Source organism: Vicia villosa, unplaced genomic scaffold (assembly GCF_029867415.1).
Source record: "Vicia villosa cultivar HV-30 ecotype Madison, WI unplaced genomic scaffold, Vvil1.0 ctg.002029F_1_1, whole genome shotgun sequence".
Lineage (NCBI taxonomy): Eukaryota > Viridiplantae > Streptophyta > Magnoliopsida > Fabales > Fabaceae > Vicia > Vicia villosa.
The window spans coordinates 278,588-296,710 of record NW_026705818.1 but is presented as its reverse complement, the minus strand read 5'-3'; the positions used below and the strand labels follow the sequence as shown (position 1 = coordinate 296,710).

General features: G+C 34.1%; 1 protein-coding gene across 2 annotated transcripts; it reads right to left on the bottom strand.

Moving 5' to 3' along the window:
- Positions 1-12,752: 12,752 nt before the first annotated feature.
- Positions 12,753-15,803, bottom strand: LOC131637562 (uncharacterized). Of its 2 annotated transcripts, none has more exons than XM_058908162.1 (5): positions 15,606-15,803; positions 15,182-15,408; positions 14,593-14,804; positions 14,193-14,454; positions 12,753-13,490 (listed from the first exon to the last, which is right to left on the bottom strand). In XM_058908162.1, exons 2-5 carry the CDS (start codon positions 15,395-15,397, stop codon positions 13,152-13,154), a joined length of 1,029 nt encoding a protein of 342 aa, XP_058764145.1. In that variant the 5' UTR covers positions 15,398-15,408; positions 15,606-15,803; the 3' UTR covers positions 12,753-13,151. The 2 variants fall into 2 exon arrangements, with proteins under 2 accessions (XP_058764145.1, XP_058764144.1); XM_058908161.1 differs by having other exon boundaries at positions 12,754-13,490; positions 15,182-15,444.
- Between the last annotated feature and the right edge of the window lie 2,320 nt (positions 15,804-18,123).

The following is an 18,123-nucleotide window of genomic DNA, read 5'->3' as shown; positions in this document are numbered from 1 at the left end:
GTGCGAAACCACCATTTCCTAAAAAGTCATGGTTTAAGGGTTTTTCTAAAGGTCCCTAGAGTTAACGATCCAAATTGAAAACATCATCGCTCAAGTAAATAACTTACTTAACCAAAGACATCTTCTCAAAGGACCTACTCTAGGCGGGGCATTAGTACCTCCCACTTGACACTACGTCAAGCAAGTTTAATACTAAACCACCATCTTATCTTATGTGTTTCTCAAACTCGGATGTAGAGCTTTGTCCATAAAGTGCCAATAATCAAGATATTCCAACCATACAATAAGAAATCAAATAATAAAGGAAATAAAAAAAAGAAAGTAAATAAAGCTAACAATAATACAAGAAAAAACTAAACTAGGGTTGACTCTCTTGGATATCCCCAGTAGAGTCGCCACTTTCTGTAGCGGTAAAAATGTGACTCGACGCGTTTTCACGCGTTCGAAGTACAACAGAGTCGCCACCGAACTTTATTTATTCCAAAAGGAAAGGGAAAATATCGATAAAACCCACGGAAAAAAAAGAATAGGATAAGATGGTCATCGCAACCAAATTTAGGTTCGGGAGTCGGTTAAGCAAGGGGAAGGTGTTAGCACCCCTCACTTCCATCGTACTCGATGGGACCCATTTAGTTAATCTTGTGATCAATTGTTAGCTTAATATTTATTTGCGTTATTTATTAGGTTGGAAAAAAGAAAGGGGACAAAAAAAAGGTTTTTTTTTATTGTGCTCGCCAAGACATTTGTATCTTGTGCCTACGTATTCCCTCGTGCAATGGGAAAGTCAGAGCAATCGTAGTTCGGGCTAAAACTACGAATTTGTTGGTTGATTTTAGCGAGAGGTACTCGATCGCATTCAAACAATACTATGCGCACATGGACAAGAGATTGTTTGCATCACTACAAGAATGGATAACTAAATCGAGATAAAACAAGATTTTGGCCATCATCGCATTCGAGTGGAAAACATTCGATCTTCATATGTGGAAGTATAATTGCATTTGAATTTTGACTAAGTGTCTCGTTTATGAAAAAAGTTTTAAAATTAAAAGGTATGAATAAATTGAAGTTGTTTGTTAAGAGAAATCAAACATCCAAACAAAGGCTTAACAGCCATCGCCTAAATGCTTGAAAGAGAAAATTGTACAAGTACGTACAACCCCCTCGTAGGTGATCAAAAGAATTATGATTTAATGAATCGGAATTGTTTTGTAAAAGATAAGGTGAATTGAGATTGAAAGAATCTTTAATTGGATTCAAGTATTTAAACAAAAGCTTAACGGCCATCGCTTAAAAATACTTGAAAAAAGAATTTGCTGATTTGAGTTTTATGAAGTCTTTAACGGAGTCTACGCACTTAAACAATGGCTTAACGGTCATCGCCTAAGCGCTTAAAGAACAACTTGTACAAGTACGTACAAACCCTTCTTCATTATCCATTATAGACTAAAATCGAGTCGAATGTTAAAAGAAAGCGTTTTTGTAGAAAAAGGTGAGTTAAATCGAGTTTTTATGGAGTCTTTAATGGAGTTAAAACATCCAAACAAAGGCTTAACGGCCATCGCCTAAATATTTTAGAACAATTTATACAAGTACGTACAAACCCTTCTTCTCCAATTAAAACTCAAAATTCAATTTGATTTAAAAGATATATTTGAAGTTTTAAAATATTCTTTGATAAATCTTAAAGATAAATATAAAGAAGATATTTTTGGTGTTTTTATAAAAAGGTATTTTTAAAGAAAAAAAAAATAGAAATAAGTTAAACTCTAAATAAAAATTAAAGAAACAAAATATGGGCTAAAGGGGTGTTGAAAATCTGATGGGGTGAGGCCCGAGTAAAACAAAAACAGAAACTCATTAAAATAAAAAAAGAAAATTGTTGGGCCATGGTGTGTTTGCAGCGGCCCAGAGGACAATAAAAAACAAGTGATTGTGGTGTGTTGGGCCGGATCCGAACCGGGTTAGAAAACCCTAATCCAGCCACATAACTGAAACGGCATAGCTTGAGCCAAACAATTTCACGAAAATCAGAAAAGAAAAAAAGAAAAAAAATCCTCTGTTCTCTTCTCTTGATCTCTCGCTTCCCTTTCTCGATCAAAACACTCTCTCTGTTTCAGACAAAACCAAAACACACAACAAATCCCTTCCTCTGAATCGTTTCCTCTTGATCACCAGCAAACAATAAACACAAAGGAATTAAGAACCAACAACGACAACCTTAAATCGATAACTCCACCCCTAGCGATTCCGATAACCACCATTTCATTATGATTCGGAGTTACAAGTACACAGAAGAAACAAAGTGAAAATAAATGACAGAAAAGATAGATATGGTACGTTGTTTCTTCTTTATGAGTGTTTGTAGCTATTTGAAAACTTTGAATCCTTCTTCTTTCTTACTCTGTGTATGCGTGTGTATTGCTACTGCGTTTGAAGGTTGAGTGTTTTTAGGGATTTTTGGTGTTTATGAGGGGTGTTGTGTGAAGTAAGGCAGCGAGAGGTTTGGTTGAAAATTTGAGGGATGAAGGTATGGTGAGTGATTCTTAGTTGGCGACTGTTTGTGAGGTTTCGGTGGGAGTTCTTTTTGGTTTTTGGTCGATTTTTGTGGCTGTCCTTTTTCTGAATCCCCCCCCTTTGCTTGTGCCGAGCAGCCTTCTTATAGGTGAATGAGTTGAATTTTTGGGGGGAATTTGGGATCAAATTTGAACACATTTGGTATATGATTCATGGCTTTCTAATGCAGGTTCTTGTATGGACAAATTTGTGAAATCTTTGGCATCTTTTGTGCAGGTTTTTGGGTGGAGCAGAGCAGAATTTTGGACTGGTTTGGACAGTTGTAGCAGGGTAGTGGAAATTGGTTTTGCTGTGCAGAGCAAGAAACCGTGGGAAGCATTTTTGTTTGACTTTTCTGTACTATTTTTTTTGTAAAAGTGGGCTAAGAACAACATGGGCCTCAATTGTAAAAAACCCCTTTTTTGTGTTATATATATTTTATGTACATTTGACAAAAAGGAAAAATAAAACTAATAATAATAATATTAAATGATAATAAAACTAGTAATAATAATAAAAGAAACAAAAGTCGTAAAAACCCAGATAAATGGTAACTAGGATAAGAATATGCAAAGATGAAAAAAAATGCAAAACGAAAACTATTTTTGTTGACTTTATTAAAAGTCTATTTCATTTCAAAAATATGCAAAATATGCGAAAACTAAATTAAATGAAATACAGATGCGACATGACCAAGAATGAATGAAATGCGCAGGTCAAAAATTGGGGTGCGACACACGTAACATCCATTTTTTGGACCTTTAGGACCACCAGAATTCTTGAACTTGTTATGTTCCTTCTTTGGTCCAAGACGACTCTTCATGTCATCATCTTTCTTCTTTCCTTTGGGGGTCACAGCATTTTCTTTGGAAAGACCTGCATATTCTGATTTCTCCCTTTCCTTCGATTCCTCCTCGATTCGAAGATGTTTTTGGATTTTCTCCAAAGAGAAGTCCTCAGAACTATGCAACAATTTCTTTCTGTAGCCTTTCCAAGAAGGTGGTAACTTTGCAATGATTGCACCAACTTGAAAGGTCTCGGGGATGTCTATTTTTACTGCTTTTATTTTATTCACAAGGACTTGCAATTCATGCACTTGGGTAAGAATGGGCTTAGAGTCTATGAATTTAAAATCAAAATATTTAGAAATTAAGAACTTCTTCGTACCTTCCTCTTCAGCCTTGAATTTGAATTCGAGTGCTTTCCAGATTTCTGTTGCCGACGGATTATTCGTATAGAGATCATAGAGACAATCATATAGCATGTTCAAAATATGTCCACGACATAGTAGTTCGTCCTCCTTACGTTTCATGCGCTCCTTCTTGACTTCTTCAGAATCATTTTCGGTTGGTTCAGGAATTGGTGTTAAGTCGGGATCCAAGACATAATGAACCTTCAAGGCAGTCAGTAGGAATATCATCTTGTCTTGTCATCTGGTGTAGTTAGTTCCATCAAAATGATCCAATTTGACAAGATCCTGTTTCATAACTTTGATGCTTGAAACTGCAGCGTCGGAAGCCATTGAGGAATAAATACTTTTAAGATTGTTAGAAATATCGGAAAGATCAAAAGGATCCAGGCTGAATCGTGAATGGAGTCACTTTCCTTAAAAGTATTTCAAGCACTCTCTTAATTGTCTTAGAGTTTGGAAATCAAGAATACCCAGGATAATGTCAGCCTTACTCGAGTCTGCATAAGATCGGTGAAGAACTCGAATGCAAGGAAGAGTGTCTGGAATAATGAAGAGGATTTATGATTTTTTGTGTTTCATTTTGGATTCATAAATGTGTATTTATAGGCCATGCATGTGTTGTTTCATAAGTTTGCAACTCTTGATGAAACAACACCTTTTCACCATATATTGCAATGGTTCATCTATAATGACACAGGGCACTCCTTCATGAAATGTTGTAAATTTGAATTCAAAAAAAAAAATTATGCAACAATCAAAATTCTATTCCCATTTTTTGTCACATTAGAACACACTATGGTAATTATTGTTTTATAATTTCCAACAAGACTCACCACCATCACCACCATTGTTTTCATCTTGAGGAGCTTTCTTCTCTTGAAAAACATTTTCTTCTGGTAGATTCATGTTGCCATTGCTTTCATTCTTTTCAGATGGTTTGACTTATAATTGTTCTCAAGATGTCCCCCTGAAAAAGCCAATAGAAACACTCAAAATCAGTGTTTTTCACAGCACAAGCAAAGACACTGAAATAAGGAGAATAAGTTTCAGGTCCTCCCAGGACAAAATCTTTTATTCTTTGCTTCCAACTTTCCGCTTCTTTCGTTTGGAAGTTGGCGGCGGCGAATTGTAAACAAAACGTAAATAAAAATATTAAAAACAGCTCAAGTGCAAAGAATAGCATCATTAAATTTCAATAAATTAATTTATAAGGTGAGGGATACCTCCCATTTATAAACACATTTCGAGGTCATATCTCATCTAATGTAGAGCACTTAACACACCTCTCTTACTCAGGACCGAACATTCGAAGTGTGACTCAACCGATCAAGGATAGACCTTTATAGCTGCTAGAATCTATTTGTAATAAAGCTCAAGTTCTAACCATGGAAAATAATTTGTGCACTCAATCAGACAGTAATCGTATATTTAGTTCATTCCCAGAAACCTCATTACTACATTTAAGTAAGTTGCACGCATCTAAGAAGGCGGTAGATTTTACCGTGTCTGGTACAAGTGGAGTGTCTTTTACCCCTATTTTGAGATTTTTCATCAAAACAAATGCGGCATAAATAAAGATTCACAAAACGTTAGAGAATCCAGATACTGAAATAGTTCAAGTACTTAATAGCTACTAATGCAAGAAGTGGGTTGGTTTTCAAGCATGGGACATTAAGAATTTCAATTATTTGAAATTAATACAACAATATTCAATTAAATCTAATTCTAAATCTCAATAATTCAAATTCTAAGAACATTACACATACTGCAAAATCAAAGATACACACTGTTTTTTCCAGAAGGTATGCATATTATAGGTCTTAAATAAAAGCATATGACATACCAATAGCTCGAATCGTCTTAATGTCAAATATGCCAGGAAATAAGAACAACATCAATCTTTTATATTATATCTTAAGGTCAAGGAAATCAAATTATTGGTATTGAAGCTACAAAGAAGAAAATAGAAAAATTCACAGAACATGTTGTAGGGGCTGAAAAATACTTGGTTGTTGTTTGTAGAGTAAAGTGAAGATTGAAGAAGTTTACAGAACATGACATTATTTTGCATGGCAAAGTGTTAACAATTACCTCACATGGAATACATGAAACAATTATAAAACTAACTTACTGGACCTCGTTAGTAAATGATATATAAAAGATATTACCAAAAACTTCTGAATTAATATTCTAAATAAAGGTTGGGTAAATATTATCCAAATCAAATCAGTGAAATTAAGCATCGAAGGGATAGTTAAGTTGTGTAAGCATTTGTAATGTATCGAAAAGAATAGAACAATAAAGTAGATGTCAAAGAAAATTATGAAACTCACCTTAATTCCACTATCACGTGGCGCATAAAAACAAAGAATGTGTCATCTAACATCATCCCTCTTTCAATAGAGTTAGACTTTTCAGGGGATGGAAGTCTTTGAACTTAATAATTGTTAAATCTCGATTAAGATAGTGTGTTCACCCTCTTAAGCAAAACAACTATAAGATATTTCATGACAGTAGACAGCTAACAAAACCAGTTAGATGGCTTACACCATAAAAGGAAATAGTTTCATTGCAGACGATATTATAACTGACCTGTGCCAAAAACACAACATAGCAACAACACCGGTTGTACGGCAAAATCGACGCAGTTCAAACTTAGAACTGATTTTTAGAACCATAAGCCTGCAAGCACGAATTTTGGGTAAGAAAACCACACACTGACACACATAGCCTCATAGAATGACTTCAAAATTCAAATTAAAAATGATGATTACATAGTTCATTTTTTTATGTACAGGTGTCATGAGGCAATTAAAAAGCATCAAATTAAAAGAAAATTCACTCTCGCAAAAATGTAAAGCCATCTCTCCTACTTCCCATCCGCTTATTACAACCACTTTGGCACCAGAATCAACTACAGCCTTGATGAGAACAGAATATTAACGCCACCCGCAAATGAATGAATGATAACAGTTCCTTTGGTTTCAGTTGCAAATGTATCAACGCCACCCGCAAACACGGCAACCTAATGTATGCCATTCAAGACTTGCTATATAACAGAAAAATGCTCACATTAAAACCAGTCCAATTCAGCAGCGAACATGTGGAAGTTTGAAAAAAAATTCTAAAACTTAAAACCGACAACCCAACATCAACGACTAAAACCATTATCTGCAACTTTGTAAAATAACCCTAAATCTAACAATTGTCATCCCAAAGATTCAAGTCAAAAAAACCCTAAAGCCATAAACTCACCTCTTTATCCACCAGTATCATCTCAAAGTTCTATTTACTCTTGAATACAAGTGTCCATTGTGATGGATTTTGACGGCTATCTTCCAGAGTTCCTTCGTTTCATTGATGTCTTTCACTTTCTCAAAGGTCTTGCCATGTTGAAGTGGAAAACTAATTCAGACTTTGGAAGAGTTGTGGGTTATGCCTTGGTTCAGCAAAGAAGAAACAGAGGTTGAAGAATAAGTAGAGAGAGATGAAAACCAAAGCATGTAAGGAAAATGGAAATTAAAAGACAATATATGAGGTAGCGTGTACATGTGACCATAATTCTAGGCTTTGGCGCAGGCTTTTGTCGCGAAGAGGAGAAAAGTGGTCTGCTAAAAAGTAAATCATAATAATGGGCAAGGGAAATGAATTATATTTAATATAATTTATGTTGTTGTTGACCCACTAAAAATATTGTATGGTTGGAAGAAATCAGCAAAAGACATTATTTGCCCAAAAAATATTAATTTAGACTAAGATAATCAAAGGGCATTTTGGTGAAATCCAGAACAGTAAATTTTCTTATATTATAGATTTGTAGAATAAATTTAATATTAATTTAAAGATGAGTAATTCACATATATTCTAATATATATATATATATATATATATATATATATATATATATATATATATATATATGTATATATATATATGTATATATGTATATATGTATATATATATATGTACATATATATATATATATATATACATATATATATATATATATACATATATATACATATATATATACATATATATATATATATATATATATATATATATATATATATATATATATATATATATATATATATATATATGCGCTTGAACATTGTATTTTAATAAATGATGTAGGAGAGAGAAAAAATTAATAAATATCATATGTTAACTTCTTTTTTAGATATGTCATTTTCTTATTTTCACATTATCTTTTTGAATAATTCACTAAAAATCATTATACTACTTATTCTTTTTTATTGTCACTTATCATTTAATTAAATTTATATTTTTTGAATATTTTAAAATAAATTATTTAAATATATTATATGAATTTAATTAATATATAAAATTTTTGTGATAAAAAAATTACTTAAAGTATTTCTAGACAAAAAAGAATTATTTAAAGTTAGATTTTTTTAAAATATTTTCAAGAAAATAAAAAATACTACACTAACAATACGTTTTGTACATTTTATTTTTATTCACATTTTTTTCTCAAAACAAATCATTTTAAAATCCGTTAAAATGTACAATTCAACTCTAAAACAAGTTCCTATCATTATTCAGTGATAGTTAGTTAAATTTAAATTTTTTATATTTTATAAATAAAAATATGATATTTATAATATACTACCATTAGTCAGTATTAGTTAATTAAATTAACCTTTTTTATATCTTATAAATAAAAATGAGATAAATACTGAGAATAATATAGCATCAAGAAAAAAAATGTCACATAATTTATGACATAATCTTTTTTACATTCTATGTATGCATATTTAAGATATTGTACTGAGGTAGATATTTTAGTTTAACACTCGGTAATTAATTTAATAATGTTTTTTTTCAATTAAAATTACGAACAATGATCAATCGAGTCGGAGAGGACCCTAATAATCAACAGAATTCTTTCTGTGGGTGTTTTCATGTTGGCTGCATTTGTGGTAAAACATACCTGAGTGTTTAATGTCTTGACTGATGTCATGACATGATTTATATGGTGTTATGCAGGTTGCATATGTTTAAGCTAATACAGGTTTTGTTAGTGAATGTCATGACCGATGTCATGACATCCATGTCTGACAGCAGGAGCTGTTATGTTTTATTATTATGTTTCCTGATTTCTCTCAATCTACAATTTAGGAAACTTTTTATTGTGTGCTGAATATTTCGCCTAGAAGATTTCGATAACAACACATTCTGTAACAACCTGATGAGGTGTAAATTAGGTTAACTTGGTTAACCCTAATTTGTTCTTGGAAAGCCCGAGGCCCAAGAGCTGCATATAAGAAGACTGCAATCCTAATTTGGAACGCAGAGAGAAAGATTTGTTAATTGTGAAGAACCGTAGTTATGTAGCTGTGTGTTTAGTCCCTTGTACTCCAAGCAATTGTCTTTTGATGATTGTATTGGAATAGGTTGTTTATGTACTTTGTCACTCTAAGCTTTTAAGCACGAGTGTGTGTCTCTTGATTGAAGCTTTTAAGCAAATCAAGGTGTGTTCTTGAAGTGTGTCTTCTCTCTAATTTGTTTAATGTTTGTTTGTAATCACTGTTGTGATTGAGGGGGGTGAGTGGAGATACTCAGGTCTAGGAATAGATTGGAATTACATTGGGTAGGTCTTAAGTGAGGAGTTGTAAACGGGGGAGTTTAACTCTGAATTAATTCTTCTTATATTGGATTCCCTCCCTGGCTTGGTAGCCCCCATAGTAGGTATTGTTGTATACCGAACTGGGTGAACAATTTACTGTGTTCTTTACTATTTTTATGCACTTCTGTTTTAACGTTTTGTTCTGTGTATTTGTGGATGTCATAACATCCAGTACGACATCGCGTGTGAGTTACTAGAATTTTCACTTTCTCAAGAGAATTTAACACTATTGTGTTTTCAGGACTGAGTTCGAACCAAAGATCTTTGATTAAACGGTAAGAAATCTCTTATTATCTCATCCGAGTGATCTTGAGTATCACTGACCTATATTAGATTTATTAAAATGAAATAAAAAATTTGATTATCAATTATTACAAAAAAATAGGATAAATATTTATAACTAATAATTATAAAAAATAATAAATTTTATAAAAATACGTGATTAATATATGCTCATTGATTATTTATAACTAATAATTATTAAAATAAATATTTAAAAAATATTTGTTACTAATATATAAAAAAACACAAGACACAAGACATTTGTTTCTCATTGATAAGTATCAAAAAAATAAACAAAATTCTTGCCATTGACTATGTATAGATTCATTTACATATATCTTATATATCTTATGTCTCTTTAATTTTCGGTCGAAACCTTTAACAGTCCAATTATTCTAATCATTCAATCGAAATTGCTTTAATTTACATTCTTTAGCATTTGTTATCTTTAAGAAATTCTTAATGTTTTTATCAATAAAGTATTCTTGTTAAAATATGAGTCTTATTCTAAACATAATCATAAAAACTAAGACACATGTCATAAGATCAATCTAGTCGATCCTGTAAGTTACCAAAGTATTTTATTTGGAAGACTAGCGTTTATTTACCAAATATCACAGTAAACATTCTCATGGCGTCTCGCTTGGAGAAACCGGATGGATCCAAGTCTTGTTCGTCGTCGTGCACCATTGTCTCGAAGATGTGCATCACAGTTTGGGCATACTTCTTCCGGAACGAGTTCGTTCCCCCTCTCCCGCTCGAATCCACCTGCTATGATATTGAGGGTATGATGTGTTGCTCTGATATCGTGAACTTTCTCGGTTTCTTTCCCTTTTTTGCGGCGCGAGGAGCCTTCTTGATCAGACTCCTCCCTGTCAGGATTTCTCTTCTTATCATCCTTCACGTAGGTAGATACGTGCCCCCTTTGAATAAGGATATCAATCTCCTTATTTAATTTCTTGCAATCATCAGTGTGATGTCCTCGGAGGCGATGGTAACTACACCAGGCCCCGACGTCCTTCCCAAGCACAGTGTTGGCCTTCTTTGGCTTAGGAGGATCCAAGATGAGATTCAAATGGGCCACCTCCTAGAATTTGTCCCACATTTTGTGTTCAAAGAGGTAGGATTTGGATTCTGCTCTAGCGGTCGCCTACTCGGCTTCTGAGGGGTCTACCATCTCGCTTGTCCCGGGGAATAGGCCGCTGTTGATCCTGCTTCTTCCCAGAGTTTTCCTCCCAGACTTTTGACTTCTCGGAAGAATCCCGAGACCTCTTCTCCCGGTTTATTTCTTCACCTTTGATATAGCACTCGACCCGAGTAATAATCTCGTTCATGTTTGAGGTCGGCTTCTGAGCCAACAACTCGTTGAACTGGCCAGCTCGGAGACCGTGCTGAAATGCTCCATCGATCAACTCTTGATTAGGGTGGGAAACTTTGATAGTTTCTTCATTAAATCGTGCAAGGTATTCCCTGAGGGACTTGGAATGCCCTTGCTGAACATTGAACAACGTTGTTGTGGTGATTTTACGATGCTTGTTAGTCGAGAAGTGTTGTACCAGTTTTTTGGCGAGGTCCTAATAGTTCTCAATGGATTTCTGAGGTAAGCTCATATACTCTCTTAAGGCTACGTCTCTGAAAGTACCGACGATCAGTTTGCACTTCAAAGAGTCAGTAGGGCCTATCACTGTCATTTGATTGTTAACAACAATAATTTGCTCATGAGGGTCGGATTTGTCGTTATATGTGGTGATCGACGGTGCTCGGAAGTTGCAGGCACTTGATCCTCCCAAATTTCTTGGGACAAGAAATTCCTCTTCTGTCGGTGCATCCCCTGACTTTGGAGTTCCAAAACCTGAACATTGTCTTGCAATGTCTCGTTTTTCTGCCTCAGCTCATCGATCATGGCCAACATTTGCACCATGTCTACGGGGTCAGTCTCAGAAGTCATTTATCCGTTAGTGAGTGTGGCCTAGGACAAATTTTACCGAGGCCCCACGGTGGACACCAATGTTCTTGTGTAGAAAAACTTAGTATATTGGGGCTTGCCCTCAGAGTTGAGGGAAGTTTAGGAACTGGATGGTATTGCTATGAGTTTAGGGGATTTGGAGGCAGTGTACTGTAAACTTTGCTCCAAGAATGAATGTCTTGCTTATCCCATTGGCGGGAGCCCCTTTTTATAGCCTTGTTTTAGTCCCTATAACCTCAATAAAGAGGTGCCTTTTGGACTTCCCATCGTTACAGACGTTCTTTACGTCTTTATGATCAAGCCATGAATGGCACATTCAAACGCCGGTTACGGCCGAGTTACATGTAACAGCTAGGCGTTACACCCGAGCTGTGTTATGACCCTTCGTGTGCCCTTGGTACGCGCCCATGTGTGGTATTCGGCACCTGCCTACCAACCGACTTGGGTACTCGATCACATCCTAAAAGTAGTCCTCGGGTAGCTCGCATAAGTACCTCAATCCGGAGATCATTCCAAGCCGCGTCCTTGCAAACATCCCGAGTATGGAACACTACTATATATATATATATATATATATATATATATATATATATATATATATATATATATATATATATATATATATATATATATATATATATATATATATATATATATATTAGTGAAAACAAAACCGAGGTTAAAAATGACTTATTTTTGGATTAAAAATAAAATATTTAAGAATTCGTCGTTTTTAATGAAATAAAAACATAAAAAATGAAGCTGCTGAGATTCAAAGCATGTACTTTAAATTAGTTTATTTTTTGAGTTTTAACTAAAACCAACGGAATAGATTTTATTTTATTTTAAAAAAAAAACATGGCGTGTCAATGAATTATACTTCGGTTTTTCGATAGATAAGATAAAATTATTATCAAAAAAATATACTATTTATAGTAGTAACTATGTCAACAGCATAAAGAAAAATTGATGGGTAATATGCCAAATATGGAAAGAATATTCCATTAAAAGTTTGTGATGAATAGCACAAACTTACAGAATTCGGCCAGAGGGAGAAAGCAAACACCCTCAATCTATGGAAAATGTGTAGGAAGTCAAGATAGTGGAGCACAAAAATTTGTAAACATTTCCACTCAGTTCAAACATCAATAAACAGCTCAGACTTATATTCTTAGATCACAGCCGACATGTCTAGCATCGATCCAAAATAGCATCTCGTTATCTATCTATTGACCATACTGTCCAAAACCAATGATTCCAAAGAAGAGAAAGTTGGTTAACGTGAAGCAATAAAATCTCTATCATAACAAATACATTTCAACCCAAAACAAAAAGTCCTCAACACAAAAATGTTGCTAACATATACTTCAAAATTGACAATATACTTGTTATGTTATTTTCATCTTTTCAATCAATAAATATCATTTACATAAAGTCTAACATTCTCCTAAAAAATAAACCAACAATAAACATGTTGAATTATCACCATATATCATTACAAATCAAGATACAGATATTGATGATCTAGGTTTATATGAAGTATCTTCTTCTCCAAGTAAAAGTGCCTTCAAAATTGCCTCACCTAAGCCACTATAATGTACAATCAAATGGCCACCATCTATAACTTCATGATATTGTATCCATGGTAGCTTTTCTGAAATGAATCTTTGAATTTGAGAGGGAACTACTTTATCTTCATAGCCTTGCCAAATGTGAACCGGAGTTCGGTTTTTGTCGGGGAATGGATTACTAAGTTTCATTGGATCGAATTCCCACTTTCCAAAGGCAATCATCCAATCACCCCTTAGAGTGTCAAAAACAACTTGGTGCCTCAGCATATCCTGTAAATAGGAACATACATACAATCATCACATTTACCATCACAGAAAAAGTATTGCCAATATTTTAAGAATCAGACTGGACCAACCGCTTCTACCAGGAACTAGTCGGTCAGCCAATTGGTTCAACTAGGGTCAGTTCTCAGTCTCTTAGAATCAAATCGAACTAGGTTGGACCTTGGTTGGTTAAGCTCGTTTATTTTTATTAGTACTTATTAATTAATTTATTAGTTGTCTGATTCAATTAGTTGAACTACAAACGAAGGTCTCACTGGTTCAATCTCCGGTCCAATTACTAAAATATTAGTCAAAGTTGTCTCAACGTTTTGGAGGCGTTGTCTAGGTTAACCGCAGTTTAACCATAAAAAATAAACAGAGACCCTATTTAACCATAATTTAACCATGACAAAATTTTATGAGGCCCTATTTAGCCACAGACCGTGACAAATTTCGGATCCTGTGATAGCCCGCCTTATACGTCCTCTAAGACAACCCTAATATTAGTTATAAATTATAATACAAGTTTCAAAATATTGTGGCTGCAATTTAATCTGCAACATCAATATTTGTTATGGCGTTGCAACTGTGACTGAAGTAGTATCAACCACATTTGACAGCAGTATAAGGGCTGTGATGCAACCGCGATTTAAAACCCTGCTATAGCACTTTAAAGTTTAAACTAATTGAAAGAAACATGTAATTTACCTTAGTAAGCATTGGAAACCCGGGAATTCTCTCTAAAATTTCAATATCTCTTTTGTTGAAGAATGCTGGGTTTTTCTCTATGACAGAATTGGAAGGGAGCCATGTTTGAGTCACCCACCAGTGTAACAGTCGAGGGGAATACTTCGCAAGCCACATAGCTATCTTGATAAGTTTCCTTCTATAATCATCCTTTACAAGACTCTTTGGAAGGGAAGGCCATTCATAGTTGATGGTTGGTGCTATCATCACCACACCAGCTAGCCTTCACAAATGTTGAATTTGTGGTCAAATTAATATCGGATTTTTAACATAAACAGAACATAGAATTATATAAAAATATGGTCTCAAAATCGAAATTGCATTTAAGCCACATAATTTGAAACTTGAGGTTGCAATTTACCTGTTAGGGATATAGTTGAGACAACTCCAAGTAGCATGCGATCCCATTGAAACTCCAATCACATAAAACTTTGATCCTATTTGTAACTGATCAGCAAGTTCTTCAATGTCAAGTGCTTCACTTTTCAGTGTGCGTTTCGGGTTTGGATCACTTTGTCCGTAACCAGCTCGATCATAATGCAGAATATATACTCCTAGTTCATCTATTAGTTCCTGTAGATTCAGTGTCAATGTCATCTTAATCAGCATATTTAATGGATGCAGTGCAAAGATGCATCAAAATTACATTGACCTTCCCTACAAAAACCAAAATTATCTTATGTGATTTTTAATACGGTAGCGCACACGATTTAAAATCACACAGCAATTGCGATCCGATGCAGTTGCAGAGACTATTGCAACAACATTACTCCAGCCCCAATTACAGATACTCAATTTTAAACAATCATTTGTGCATATTGCATAGTATCCCAAACATTTTGCATCAATTTCCACTCATTCCCCAAAATTAAGATCTAAACCCATTAATTCAGCATTTCATATAAATAAACAATCTCAGATCAAATCAAATCAAATCAAGGGTAAAATACCTGAGATGCTGGAAAGTTCATATCTTTAGAGCTTCCAAATCCATGAACAATAACAATACTATGCTTAGCTTTGTCCTTTGCAACACCCATTTCTCTATAAGCAAGATACCTTCCATCACTAAGCTTAATCCTTGATGAAACCACATCACAATTCCCACCACCATTAACAGAATCATCACTGTTTGGTGGAGGAAGTTGAGTTCCTTGATAAACCATTCCCAATAAACCTATGAACAACACTATAGCTGCTTTTGAAACCATCTCTGAAAAATTCACAATAAAAGATATATAGATAGATCTATCTATGACAATTTTTTCTTTTTTCCTTTTTTAAATATTTATTTTCAGTATAATAATAAATAATCAAATCATATAATTATTATGCAGATGAATATGAATGAAACTGTATAAGGTAAATTTTTACCTGTCAAAATTTGAATCAAAGATGCTTTGAATTTGATTGTTGAGTAATTTGACTGGTTGGTTATATGTATTTTGACTTTGTGAGATTATTTTAATTTTGGTTTTATTTAATTAGGAAGCAGCATCATTAAGTTAGCATAAAGAAAAGATTTCAGCATCTTGTTCATGTTAGTTTTTGCAGAAAATGGGCCATAGAGTGTGTCAGAATGTTGAGAAAAGTTTTCTTAGTCTAATATAATCCACGCTTATTAATATCTTTGACCCTACACTAAGTATTTTCGTGGCTTACATTTTTTCAGTAAACAGATTAAATTTCTGAGTTGGAATATTACCCATTTTAAATATAAGATTCTTTTGATAAAAAAAATAAATAAATACGATTTTTATGTAAATGACAGAAAACAAAAAATCAATGTTTATGCTTTGTATGTAATTATTATTTATAATAATAACATATTTTCAATTTGATGGATAACGCTTCAATGTTTAAATTTGTGAGGGAATAAAAAATAATGTTTGAGTGATAATGAATTTGAATGCTAAAGAATGACACACTTTCTATCTTTTATAGTTGGAGCAGTTTAAATTGAAATTGGAAAGTATGATGTGGATCATAAATAGCTATCTAGTTTAGCTAGAAGGTTGGTAATGCTTCTGAAGTGGAATTGTTTGCTTTAGGCAAGAATAGAGGAACACTTATTTCTCACATTTGCTTCCTTGCTTCGCCTCTAGGCCTTTCGTCTTTGGCCTTATGAGTGCCCCATAACAGTTTCCCTTTAAGCCCTTGTCCCTGCTTCAAAGGACAAGGACTTGTCGTGTATGCCATAGTTTGACGGATTGGTTTAAGGAGACAAAGATCTTTGACATGATGTCATTATCATTGAGAACAATTGCATTTAAATGTCTTTCTTACAATAAGTAATGTTTTCGAAGGAACAAGACGTGGATCTCTATACTAGTTGGTAATGATGTTTCCTCTTTCTTAGGGTACTTGAGTATTTTGTACAACCTTTGACAAAATCTCGACCGTGGATGGTGCGTAGTGGATAGTAAGATTTTCAGTGGTTGAGGCACATGTAAAAGATCTATGAAGTATCATTTTTTTCTCTTTTCTTCCATTCACCGCTTGTAAAAGATATTTTTCCTGTCTTGTCAACTTTGTTCTTTCTCGTGAGCTATTTTATTCCAACTTCTTGGGTAAGTTCATATGTGATATTCATTTGGAGGCCTTTGACACAAATAACCAACCTATTTCTTTTAAGGTAAAGCCAACTTCTTATTCTTGCTTTCACTCCCTTTTTAGGATTTTTTGGATAGTGAACTTTTTGATCTCTTTGTCATTCAAATTCTTGTTGTTGGTGTAATCGATGAGACTTCTGAATCTCCATATTTCCCATTTGTGTGTTGGAAGTGTTCTTTAGATTGGATATTCCACCTACCATGCATCACAAGGGAAATGGTGACATTTCTTCAGAGTTAGTGGATCATAAGACATTGGATACAACTTCTACTTTCGCCTATGAGAGTGGTTTGGTTCGAACCTTTACTGAGGTGAGGCCCTAGTATATCTGGGGAATCATTATCCTTGAGAACGATAAGAGTGTGTGTAATAAGTATGATGGGTATGTTATCCCTTTTCATGAGTGTATGTTCTCTATGATAGCTTTTCGTCTCCTTTTCAACACGTTTTAAATAAATTTTGGAAAGCTCGAATTTCCTTAATGTGAGTGTCTAAGCTTTTCTTCTTTTTATTCTGCATGCAAGAAAATATATCGGTTATATGTTGAAGGAGAATCGAAGAATCCACAATAACACGTCTGTAGTTGGCAGACTACCAATCTTCAAATTCCTTGGTGCAGTAAAAGAATTTTTGAATTCAAAAGGACTCAAATTGATTACTTATTTAGCGTGAAAGTCCAAACACTCCTTATAATATGCCTCAATTCACTTATCAGTAGCCAGACAAATTTTGGCCTCTTTGATAAAAAAGGATCTTGGCAGGAATTGACTGAAGTTGAATTATCTTTCTACCAAATTGGGTTGGTATGCGATAAGCCCAAATCCAATTTCCATCCAAATGTCGAGAACATCAATTTGGCTTCCTGGTGAAGAAGCTGGAAATATTCTTCTAAACCACTATTGAAGGATAGAAAAACACTTAGAAAGGGGGGGGGGGGGTTTGAATAAGTGTAGTTTCAAAAACTCGTAAGATAAAAATAATTTGCACAAGTATTTTTATCCTGGTTCGTTGTTAACTAAACTACTCCAGTCCACCCTATACAAGGTGATTTACCTCAACTGAGGATTTAATCCACTAATCACACGAGATTACAATGGTTTTCCATTTAGACAACTTCTAAGTCTTCTAGAGTCTTCTGATCACAACTTGATCACTCTAGGAACAACTGCTTAGAGACCTTCTAAGACTTCTCTAGAGTATACTGATCACAACCCGATCACTCTAGGAACAACTGCTTAGAGACCTTCTAAGACTTCTCTAGAGTATACTGATCACAACC